The sequence below is a fragment of the Anomaloglossus baeobatrachus genome, chromosome 5 (genome assembly GCF_048569485.1).
Source record: "Anomaloglossus baeobatrachus isolate aAnoBae1 chromosome 5, aAnoBae1.hap1, whole genome shotgun sequence".
In the NCBI taxonomy this organism is placed as follows: Eukaryota; Metazoa; Chordata; class Amphibia; order Anura; family Aromobatidae; genus Anomaloglossus; species Anomaloglossus baeobatrachus.
Window position 1 is genome coordinate 529,538,534 of NC_134357.1, and position 12,517 is coordinate 529,551,050.

Here is a 12,517-nt window from a genome sequence, read left to right on the forward strand (position 1 = left end):
CTGTCGATATCGTAGTGTGTAAAGCCTTTTTGATACGATTAACGAGCGCAAAAGCGTCATAATCGTATCATCGGTGTAGTGTCCTACATTTTCATAATTGCGCTGCAGCGACGGTACGATGTTGTTCCTCGTTCCCCTGCGGCAGCACACATCGCTGTGTGAGAAGCCGCAGGAGCGAGGAACATCAGCTTACCTGCGTCACCGCGGCTCACGCCGGCTATGCGGAAGGACGGAGGTGGGCGGGATGTTTACGTCCTGCTCATCTCCGCCCCTCCGCTTCTATTGGCCGCCTTCCGTGTGACGTCGCTGTGACGCCGCACGACCCACTCCCTTAGGAAGGAGGCGGGTCGCCGGCCAGAGCGCTGTTGCAGGGCATGTGAGTGCATGTGAAGCTGCCGTAGCGATAATGTTCGCTACGGCAACGATCACAAGATATCGCTGCTGCGACGGGGGCGGGTACTATTGCGCTCGGCATCGCAAGCATCGGCTTGCGATGTCGTAGTGTGCAAAGTACCCCTTAGATGCTCAGATCTCTAAACTGCGTAGAGAAACGACAACATACATAGAATTTAAGAACAACTTAGAAAATCATATGATGAAAAATATAATCCGTATAATGGGCATTGTTGTTATGATTAATTCATTGTGCAGCAAGAGACAAGTGTAAATTTTATTTTTTTTTTTCCTTCTTCAATCTTTCCATTATACAACCCCTGGCAAAAATGATGGAATCACCTGGCTCTGAGGATGTTCATTCAATTGTTTACTTTTGTTTAAAAAAAGCAGATCACAGACATGGCACAAAACTAAAGTAATTTCAAATGGCAACTTTCTGGCTTTAAGAAACACTAAAAAAAATCATGAAAACATAATGTGCTAGCCAGTAACGGTTACTTTTCAAGACCAAACAGGGGGAAAAAAATGGAATCACTCAATTATGAGGAAAAAATTATGGAATCATGAAAAACAAACAAACAAAAGAACACTCCAATACATCACTAGTATTTTGTTGCACCGCCTCTGGCTTTTATAACAGCTTGCAGTCTCTGAGGCATGGACTTAATGAGTGACAAACAGTACTCATCATCAATCTGACTCCAACTTTCTCTGATTGCTGTTGCCAGATCAGCTTTGCAGGTTGGAGCCTTGTCATGGACCATTTTCTTCAACTTCCACCAAAGATTTTCAATTGGATGGAGATCCGGATTATTTGCAGGCCATATCATTGATCTTATGTGTCTTCTTTCAAGGAATATTTTCACAGTTTTTGCTCTATGGCAGGATGCATTATCATCTTGATAAATGATTACATCATCCCCAAACATCCTTTCAATTGATGGGATAAGAAAAGTGTCCAAAATTTCAATGTAAACTTGGGCATTTATTGAAGATGTAATGACAGCCATCTCCCCAGTGCCTTTACCTGACATGCAGCCCCATATCATCAATGACTGTGGAAATTTATATGTTCTCTTCAGGCAGTCATCTTTTTATTGTTTAGCTTTCTGTATGTAAATCCCATTTCTTTTGGGCAGTTTCTTACAGTTCGGTCACAGACATTGACTCCAGTTTCCTCCCATTCGTTCCTCATTTTTTGTTGTTGTGCATTTCCTGTTTTGGAGACATATTGCTTTAAGTTTCCTGTCTCGACACTTTGATGCCTTCCTTGGTCTACCAATATGTTTGCCTTTAACAACCTGTTACGGGGGACTGGCAGATCAGGATAAGGTGGTAAATATCCCAATCATCAGTCGGGGCCCACCGTGCTCCAGATGACAAAGGAGCTGCTGGCAACCCGAAGGTTAGGCGGAGAATACAGAGCTGGGTGGCTCTGAGATAACCCAGGAGACCTGGGAACCGGTCACGTGTGTAGAGACACGTCAGACCGGACGACAATCCAGTTAGCGTTTCGGTGTACCTGGCGCTATACCGATCACGTGTGCAGGGAACACGTCAGGCCGGGTTGTAACCAGGTAGCGTTGACCGGAAGACCGCTGCAAAAGCGCCCTTTCGACCACGTGTGTAGGACACGTCAGACCGAGCGGTCCCCCGATTAGCGTTTCTGGTCCCCTCTCGACTGGCCACATGTGTGAAGGACACGTCAGGCCAGGTGGTCACACCGATAAAATTGACTGGGAAGCCAAAGAGGGTAACAGGTGGCGCAGCAGCCGCAGCCCAGTTGACTCAATTGGGCTGCACTAGCAGGACAAGACTGTAGGAAGTGGAAGCCCGGCGCCTGACCCTAGCGTGCTGAGCCATGGGTGTCTTGGTGTGACAAGCACCGGACGCCTAACCCTACCTACCGCTTCCAATCTACACAGGCTGTTGCCGCAATGGGCTTTACACATGGAGGTGTGCTAGGTCTGAGCAAATGTGAAGACTGCGCACCTCCATGTTGTCTCCAGCCCCTTTTAACCTGGGTCCACCCCAAACCCAGAGTGGACCACAATGGCACCTCCAGGGTCCAATAGCAGAGTGCCACGTCATCAGCGACATCACCAGCGGTCTATCTGGAACCACCACGTCACTGATGACCTCATGGCTGCCACGCCCCAAACACCTCACCAGTCATCGTCTGATGACCAATTGTGAGGTGCTGTGTCATAGGGGCAGGCCTCTGTGAGCCAGTCCTGAGTGACCACATCATCAGCACACCTGATGTGTCGGCCTATCAGAGCCTGCCACCTCACGGACATGCCCTGTGAGGTCCTTACTGGGCCTAGCCTCTGATGCACTAAGTGCCTGAGCATGCTCAGTAGCCTGAACAGCAGTCTCAGAAATCAGACTATCTGCCCGAGCATGCTCAGTAGGCACAACACAGGACTTAGACATGGCACGATGTCCAAGTACCTGTGCAAAGAGGCTTTTCGCACTAAGTGTAGGAGCATGCTCAGTAGCCTGAACTGAGGACTCAGCCTCAGGAATGGCACAGTCAGGCTGAGCATGCTCACTAGGCAAAACACTGGACTTTGGCTCTGGCTGGGGTAAAACGGCACGCACATGCGCACTAGCCGCATCTCCACACTTAGATGTGGAGGAGGAAGCAGCCAGCTGGACGACCCGAGGCACGTCCAAAAATGGCAGCCGGTGCCTGGGCGCAACTGGAACCGCAGCAGGCTGCATGCGGCTATGGCGGCACCGATTCGTAACACAACCTTCCCATGTTGTTTGTATTTGGTCCAGATTTTAGACACAGCTGACTGTGAACAACCAACATCTTGTGCAACATTGATTTACCCTCTTTTAAGAGTTTGATAATCCTCTCCTTTGTTTCAATTGACATCTCTCGTGTTGGAGCCATGATTCATATCAGTCTACTTGGTGTAACAGCTCTCCAAGGTGTGATCACTCCTTTTTAGATGCAGACTAACAAGCAGATCTTATTTGATGCAAGTGTTAGTTTTGGGAATGAAAATTTGCAGGGTGATTCCATAATTTTTTCCTCAGAACTGAGTGATTTCATAATTTTTCCCCATGTTTGGTCTTTAAAAGTAACCGTTACTTGGCTAGCACATTATGTTTTCATGATTTTTTTTAGTGTTTATTAAACCCAGAAAGTTGCCATTTGAAATGACTTTAGTTTTGTGCCATGTCTGTGATCTGCTTTTTTTTTAATCAAAAGTAAACAACTGAATGAACATCCTCAGAGCCAGGCGAGTCCATAATTTTTGCCAGGGGTTGTATAATAAAATATAAATAATAGACCCATAAACCCAAGAAAGGTAATGGAATTTTATTTTTTTTCTTCTTTTTTATTGTTATTTTTTCCCTTGACAAATGACAGCTGTAAGTGGAGACTTTTTTTTTTGCAGTTGGAGTATACATTTTTATTGGTATCATTCTGGCCTACATAGTATTTCTTTGGTAGCCTATTATCACAATAATTGAGAGGAAGAATGAACAAACACAACCGAACATCATTCTCTACTGGTTCCTGCTAGGAGATCTACCTTTAGATTCTGAACTTTTTTTGTCTTAGTAAATAATTGAATTTTTCCACATAACTTGGAATTTCTATGGATATTTTAGAGATATTTTAAAAATATATTTTTAAGAATATTTTATTCAAAAGTAATAATGTTTATTCTTGGCAGGAGACTGTACCAGGAAATCAGAGGGAAAACTTACAACTCCAAATTTTAAATCCGATGTTATTGATATCACACAAGATATAACTGAAGTGAATGCCATTACTCCTGATATCCCATCAACCCTTCCCAGCAAAGATCCATCATCTGTTCCTGTTAAATGGGTCCTATCTGCTGGTTCTTTACAGATTATTAAGGAAAATAAAAGTCACAAAAAAGACATTAAAAATCAAGCTGCTCTTACAGTGAATAAGCCATTTTCAAGATCACAATATGGAAAAAGTTTTTCCTTTAAAACGTCTTTTGTTGCACATCAGAAACGTCACCCAGAGGAGGAGAAAAGATTTTGTTGTACACAATGTGGGAAATATTTCAGCGCAAAATTAGAGCTTGTTAGACATGAGAGAATTCACACAGAGGAGAAACAATATTCATGTTCAGAGTGTGGAAAATATTTCAGCCAGAAATCAGAGCTTGTTAGACATGAGACAGTTCACAAGGGGGAGAAGCCATATTCATGTTTTGACTGTGGAAAATGTTTTGTGGATAAATCAAATCTTGTTAAACACCAGAGATTTCACACAGGAGAGAAGCCGTATTTATGTTCAGAATGTGGGAAATGTTATTCAGATAATACAAATCTTATTATACATCAGAGAACTCACACAGGTGAGAAGCCTTTTTCATGTTCAGAATGTGGAAAATGTTTTAACCAGAAATCACATCTTGTTGTACACCAGAGAATTCACACAGGGGAGAAGCCATATTCATGTTCAGAATGTGGGAAATGTTGGGCACATAAATCAAGTCTTGTTGCACATCAGAGAACTCATACAGGTCAGAAGGGATTTTCATGTTCAGTATGTGGGAAATGTTTTGCACGTAAATCACAGCTTGTTATACACCAGAAAAGTTATTCAGAGGAGAATCCCTTTTAGTTTTCAGAATCCAGGAAATGTTTTACTCAAAAATCGTATTTTCTTGAATATCAAAAATCTTAAAAAGGAAAAAGCCATAATCTTACTTAGAAGGTGAGAAATGTTTTATTTAAAGGGAATCTACCACCAGCTGTTTATGTAATCTGAGAAAAGCATCAGTATTGATAAAATCATTATTTTCCAACTGCAGATGTAGTAGTGTTCTGAATGCTGAGCTCTGTATAACCAATCCCACAACACTAATTAGCAGCTTTCCATGTACACTGTCCATTGACAGAGAGCTGTGGTGGGAGTGTAGTTACACAGAGAAGGAGGACAATATGGCATGAGACACCTAGTAGTAATCTTTGGACAAAAAAAGTGATTTTATTGAATATACAGCAAGCAGTCTAGTAATTGATGCATCGCTGGAATCAGGGTTTCTACTCTACATCATGCTGCTCTCAGATTCCATTTAAAAATAATATTTGTTTGACCACCTAGAAAAACTCACACAGCAATGAACCATTTATTTTATCAAACTGTATGTGAATACCCATAACATAGACAGTGAAAATAATGACAAGTAGAAGAGAAAGCAATTTAGAACTTACATTAAAATGAAAATATAAGCATCTACTAATAGACATCTGTTATTGGAAAAGCAAATAAAAAGAATATTCCATGTGTACTGAATACTTCATTGTTATATACTTACATATTCACTATCTAGGTGTCCTTCAAATTAATCTGATATTTGGGATCCCCTTTGTTATACATCTGTGACAATAGCTTTGGTGTTAAATGGATCATATGTATAAAGATTTACATTTTTGTTTCCTAGGGCCTGTAGGCAGAACAGTAATCGATTTATTAAGCAATGAAAAAAAAAGAGGGAAAAACTAACTAGCAGCGTTCTCTAAGGACATCGTCAGTATTTGATCAGTATTTTACATCAGTATTTGTAAGCCAAAATTAGGAATGGAACAATCAGAGGAAAAGTGTAAGGCTACTTTCACACATCCGGTTTTTGCTCTGCGGCACAATACGGCGCTCTGCAGAAAAACCACAACCGTTTTTTTTGCCGCCGGTTGCGTTTTTTTTTTGCATAGACTTACATTAGTGCCATATTGTGCCGCATGGGCTTGCGTTCGGTCCGGTTTTTGCCGCATGCGGCAGATTTAGCCGATGCCGCGGCCGGATGAAACGTTGCCTGCAACGTTTTTTGCTCCGGCAAAAAAACCGCATCGCACCGCATCCGGCCGCTGCGGCGCATTTTTCAAAGCATGCCTATGGACGCCGGATGTGGCACGATGCGGAAAAAAAACGCATCCGGCCGCCGCATGCGGTTTCTTCCACTGCGCATGCTCAGTAGCATGCCGCAACCGGAAAAAAACGGACGGGCCGCATGTAAAAACTTATGCAAAGGATGCGGTGTTTTCGCCGCATCCGTTGCATAGGTTTCACAGCCGGATTGAGCCGCACTGCTCAAACCGGATGTGTGAAACTAGCCTAATAGATACACGGGCACCACTTCTGCATTTCTTACCCACTCCTGGTTTTGGCTTACAAATGCTGAAGTAAAATACTGACCAAATACTGAATGTGTGAACATATCCTAATATTCTTGCCAAAGGCTGAGCTAACTGTGTTGTCTTTCATGTCTAGTCTATACTTTTTAATAAAGGTGGGTGGTGTTGACCACGTTGCAGCTTTGCATATTTAATCTAGAAGACATGGTTGGATTCTGTCTAAGAAGCTACTGTAGAGCGTGTAGAATGTACCGGAACAATAAGGGATTGAAAACCTTCCAACTTGTAGCAAAGGATTATAGAATTCAACAACCCGCTGAATAGAGAAACTTTCCTGGCTTTTTGGCCCTTATTCTTATGCACATCCTTTCTGAATTCTGAAGACCGACATAGGTGAGATAGTACTGCCCTTTTATCATCCAATAGGCGTAAGTTGGGAGAGGCATTTTTCTAATTTGTCCTGAGAAAAAGAAGGAGGCACAATCTCCAGGTTCAAATTGGTAGATGAGAAAAGCCTCTGGGAAGAAACCTGGCATGGTGCGAAAAACTAGATAGTCCCCCAAGTCTCGGAGATAGGGCTTTCTACAGGACAAAGCCTGAATCTCAGTGACCCTTCTTTTTTTTTTTTTTTTTTTAAACATATTTTATTTGATGTCAGCAAGCACATATCATCAACAAGAGAACATGTTGTTACATTGCATAAAATGTCTCCGGATTGCACAATGCTTCTGTTACATTTTCTTTTTCATTGTCACAACAATTTAATTTCCATAGAATTATCTTAACAATAATTATCTTTAACTTAACAACCTAACCTATTTGTTCCCTTCAGTTGGTCCTTTGGATGCTCCCCATCTTCAGTGTCCCTAGTGTCTCTGCAGTGTCTTCCACCAAATACCAAGACGTGTGTTCAAATGCTTTAATTAATTGGGTGATTTCCGTTTTTGTGAAGCTTTGCTCAATAAATGTTCTCCACTTTTTGAAGAATCTTTTAGTGGACTTCTCCTTATGTTTCTCCGAATCCAGTTTGTCGTACATCATTATTGCTTTTAGGGTATCAACTATTTCTGTATTTCTCGGAGTCTGTCTTATCAGCCAATTCCTAAGTAGCATTTCTTAACTACAAGCAATACTATGTGTATTACACCTGGAATGTGAGCACTTGCTCTGTCAGTTTCCGTAGGGGCTTCTATACAGTGAAACAAACAGGCCTGAGGGGTGACGGGTATAACTACTTTCCAAATCCTCAATATGTACGCCACCGCTTCCTCCCATACCCCCTCACTCGTGGGCTCACTGACCCTTCTTGCTGATGAAATGGCCACTCTGAACAATGTTTTCCAGGATAAAAACTTTAATCTCATTTCTGATAGGGGTTCAAACTGGGGATTTTGCTAAAGCCCAAAGTAAAAGTGATAGATCCCAGGAGGAAAATGGTGGAAAAAGGTATGATATAGGGATTAACTCCTATGGTGCTCTCCGGAGGGACATCCTGGAAATTCAAATTCACTTTTCACAACGCAATAGTGCCAGTCTGATGCACTATGGAATCTGGGATGTGCTGAGCTGTCAAATTAGTGCGTGACCGCTCAGTTGTCCAATCTAGTGCTGGGTGGGTTGAGCTCTCAGTGTGTTGATTGACAGCTCAGCTGTCCAACCTAAGACTAACAGGTGCTGGGCTTAATCAGGTGTTTCATGTACTCTATCATTGCCCAGCTACTTACCTGAGCAGTTACTCACAGATCCATAAGTTGTAATATTTTGCTCATTGGTGCATGTTGGCTTTGTTTATCTGGGCGCTGTTTTCTGATCTGTTGCTGCCATACCCTGAACCTCCTCATACCATCCATTTGCCATCTCCCTTTGCTTTTATCCGTTATCCTCCTGGTTTTCTGATCCTGGACCATGAGCTGACTATGGCATTGTCTATTCCCTTAGTTCATGATGCTCTCTCTTGGTATCTGACCCCCTTGCCTAACAGCTTGTCTGTGTAGTGACTAGAGTCACATTACAATTAGCCATATTTTTTTTCCCAAAAACGGATCCAGTTCTTAAACTCTCTAATCAGTTGGTGAATCTGACCTAGATGGTTCATGATCTTGCCATGGAACACCAGAATCTAAAATTCCCACATTCCCTGCTGCAGGGGTGGCTTTCTAATTTTTTGGGAAATTCCCAAAATTCTTGAGGGAGGGATCCGCCCCACGAGGACAGGAACCTACTGTATAAAAGCATGGCACCTCTCCCCTGCATCCGTTGGTTTCCTGTCCTTGAAGAAAACCTACAAAGAAGAAGCGCGGCTAAGAAAGACTATAGCTTGGCCCAGGATTGACGTCTGTGCTGTTCCTCTGTGTGAGTCGGTGGGTCTGGAAGCGCTGCTGTGGGTCCAGTGGGGGATGTGGCTGATGAGCAGGAAGGTGACGGCGGCATCCTGGTGCTGCAGGCCACCATGTTGTTCAGGACTGGGCATGCGTGGGGCATGCTAGAAGAGGGGCCAGGGGTCATTCAATCTAAAACTAAATCGTACTCAATCTAGTGAGAGATCCTTCCATAAGAGAAGATATGTCTGAAGAAGACCTTCCAGTGATAAGAAGTGGGTTGACAAAAAGATCAAGAACAGAGGGTTCATGTTTGATGGTCCCGCCTGAAAAGGGAAAAGTCAACCCAGTGACGCTGTTCCACGTGTAAGAGACAAACTCTTCCTCTTCTTTCCTGCCTTGGTGAAGATCTCTTGCTGTGCTTAGATTATGGATAAATAGATTATGGATAAATAAAGTCAGGCCTGAAACTGGAATTTCTAATAGTTCCTCCACAGTCGTTTGTCTAAACTCCCCTCAGTAGGTCACTGGAAGAGCAAGCGGCTCTGGAAACAGAAGTCCTCAATCTGATACAGAAGCAGATGCTCACAGAAGATCCAGCAGAAGTAATCCCCCCTCTTCTTGATAATGAAACTTGACATCTCCTTCAGGACCATCATCAATTTGAAGAAACTGAAAAGATTCCCGTTTTTTTGTTTTTTTTTTAATGGAGTCGATAAGATCAGCTATGAAACTCCTTTTTCTGGGCTGTTATATGAGCATGTTGGATGTGAAGAATCCAAATTACCATCTCCTGATCTATATAGTACATCAGAAATATCTGAGAGTGGCCTTACACATAAACAACCAAGTCAGGCATTTCCAGTTCAGGGAGCTTCCCCTTTGCTCTGTCCATGGTCCTACGAGTTTTTACTTTAGTGGTTATACCATATCTGGATGATTTTCTGGTAGTAGCCAGTTCAGCGGCACAGTACAGCTCTCTCTTGGTAAGGATCAGGGCCACCCTGATGGGTTTAGGGTGGCTGATAAATCTTAAAAAAATCAAGTTTAGCCCCTTTGAAAACCCAGCCCTTTTTAGGTCTCCTTTTAGATTCAGGGACACAGGCGTTTACCATGAAAAAAATACAAAATTGTATACCTAGTTTCTGAAGCCATAACTAATCCTCTGTCTCTACGAAAAGCAATGTCTTTATTAGGGTCCCTAACTTCATGCATCCCAGCAGTTCCGTGGGCTTAATTCCACACCAGATGACTACAGCCAGAGGTGCTTTTAGGTGAAAGCAGGGTAAAAAGGAATTTAGAAGGAAGATTAGATCTATCTTCAGTTGTGAGGCTATTTCATGCTGGTTAAGGGTGGAAAACTGATCAAAAGGTGTTCCGTGGGTAATTCAGGCCACAGAGATAGTAACCGCAGAAGCAAGTGTGAGAGGCTGCTCATCTGCAGGACGGCATAGCCTAAGAGATTTGGTCATCGCAAGAGAGAAACAATTCCTCCAACTTAAAAAAAGTCTCATGGTGAAATATGTGGTGAAGCATTTTTTTTTCAATTTTCCAGAATCGGCATGTCCATATCCTTTCCGACAATCAGACATTGGTTGCGTAAGTTGACCATCAGTGGAGAACAAAATCGAAATCTCTGATGTCAGTGGAAATCTTCAAGTTGGCAGAAGAGTACTTGTTATCATTGTCTGTTCTGTACATAAAAACCATAAAAAGGAAGAAAAATGTCAGGGCCGACTTCTTGAGCCGCATTTTTATGAAGCAGGGGGAGTGGGCTGTAAATTAGAGAGTCTTTCAACAGAGAGTGGACCTATGTGGCCTTCAAGGAATAGACCTTTTGGCAAACTGTCAGAACGAAGGTAGGAAGGTTCGGTTCCTTAAATCCCAAGGACTGGCTTAATGTGGTAGATGCGTTCCAGATTGCCTGGGATTTCGACCTGGTTTATACCTGTCCTCCCATAATGATGATCCCAGCAGTCCTGAGGAAGATCTGGGAGGAAGGGGAAAAAAAAATCCTGATAACTTCATTTTAGCCCAAGAGATCGTAGTTTTATTATGCTCATTGCATATTCAATGCACCGCGGACCGGGAAGTAAGTGTGATTGCAGTACCAGAGATATCAGCCCCACGGACAGCAGCGGTGTGGACAGGTGAGTATAAACTTCCTCCTAAATCACTGCACACGGGGGCCATGCGCACCTTCAACACTTCAGTGAAAAATGTGAGTTTTTCATTGACGTGTGAAAGGCCTTAGAAGTAGAAAACCGGTTAAAACTAAACTTTATGGTAAGACCTGGAGAAAGTGCCTGTCTTTTCACGGAGGTCAGCCTGGTGATGAGGTCCTGGTAGGGTCTATCCTAGAAATCCTTCAAAAAGGGTTTGACCTTGGACTATATACCTGTACTCTCAGGGTGCAGATATCAGCCATAGGCTGGAGTCACACTTGCGTATGAAAAATCGGTCTGATTCTCATGTTGGAGAATAGGACTATGTTTTTCTCACTTGTCATCCATCCATGTCTGCTGTCCGTGTGCAATCCGTTTTTTTCTCAGCAGCTGTTAGTCATTTACAGGACCATTTACAGTGTTCTCTGCTACATGATAAAAACGGATGTCACTAGAATGGTCTGTGTGCTGTCCGTGTGACATACATTTTTTTCTCGCACCCATAGACTTGCATTGGTGAGTTTTGTGCGATATACCCTTGCAATCGCAGCATGCTGCGATTTTTTTCCTCAGTCTGATTGGATTCCAGCTTGCTCTTTGAAGGGTGATTTATTGGTCAGGGCCTTCCATTGTAGGTTTCACTGGAAACCTGGGGTCCAGTGACCTCCCTAGAAGAGGGAGTACTGTCACAATGCAATAGTTTGCTACACTATAGAATCTGGGCTGTGCTGAGGTGTCAGTTTGGTGAGTGACAGCTCAGTTGTCCAATCTAGTACTGGGGCGTGCTGAGCTGTCTGTGTGTTGATTGACTGTTCAGTCATCCAATATGAGAAGCTGATCATGTGACCCCCTGACTCCTCCCCTCCATGTGACATCATCACAGGTCCTGTAAGCACAGAACGCCTCTATCACTTGACAGAAGTGACGTCATACCTGGAAGGAGCCCATACATTCTAGCATCTAGCATCTACCATATATCAAGTGTACGGTTCTGCAGGTGGAGGTATGTGGAGATTCCCCATTGCTGGGCGCAGGGGGCATTAACCCCTTCACCACTGAGACTATTTTAGTGCAATTTTGTTGCCTCGGAATCATATTATCTTCCTTTTCCTTTGATACATACAAACCAACTAGGAAAGACCGGAGGTAAGTAAACATGTATTGCTCACACAGTACTCTGGCCCTTTCTCTGCTCCTATACACAGTATAATGTTCCCACAGTGCCCCCCCCTCCACATATGGTACCACCCTACCACCCCCTACAATATGGTATGACCCTCCCCACCCTCTAACATAATAATAATAATAAAGTTTTATTTCTATAGCGCCCACATATTCCGCAGCACTTTACAATTAAGAGGGGACATGTACAGACAATATGAGACAATACAAAATAACAAAATTAAGACACCAGGAGGAGTGAGGACCCTGCTCGTAAGCTTACAGTCTATGAGGAAATAGGGGAGACACAAAATGTGAATGGGGAGGAGAAAAGCT

At 43.1% G+C, this 12,517-nt stretch overlaps 1 protein-coding gene across 1 annotated transcript in view; it reads left to right on the top strand.

Moving 5' to 3' along the window:
• LOC142312910 (uncharacterized) overlaps window positions 1-7,448 on the top strand; it is a 186,098-nt gene extending 178,650 nt beyond the window's left edge. Inside the window, exon 17 of the mRNA XM_075351898.1 lies at window positions 4,432-7,448. Coding sequence (XP_075208013.1) covers window positions 4,432-5,026 — 595 coding nt within the window. The 3' untranslated portion in view covers window positions 5,027-7,448. The remainder of the gene's footprint in view (window positions 1-4,431) is intronic.
• Window positions 7,449-12,517: the final 5,069 nt, after the last annotated feature.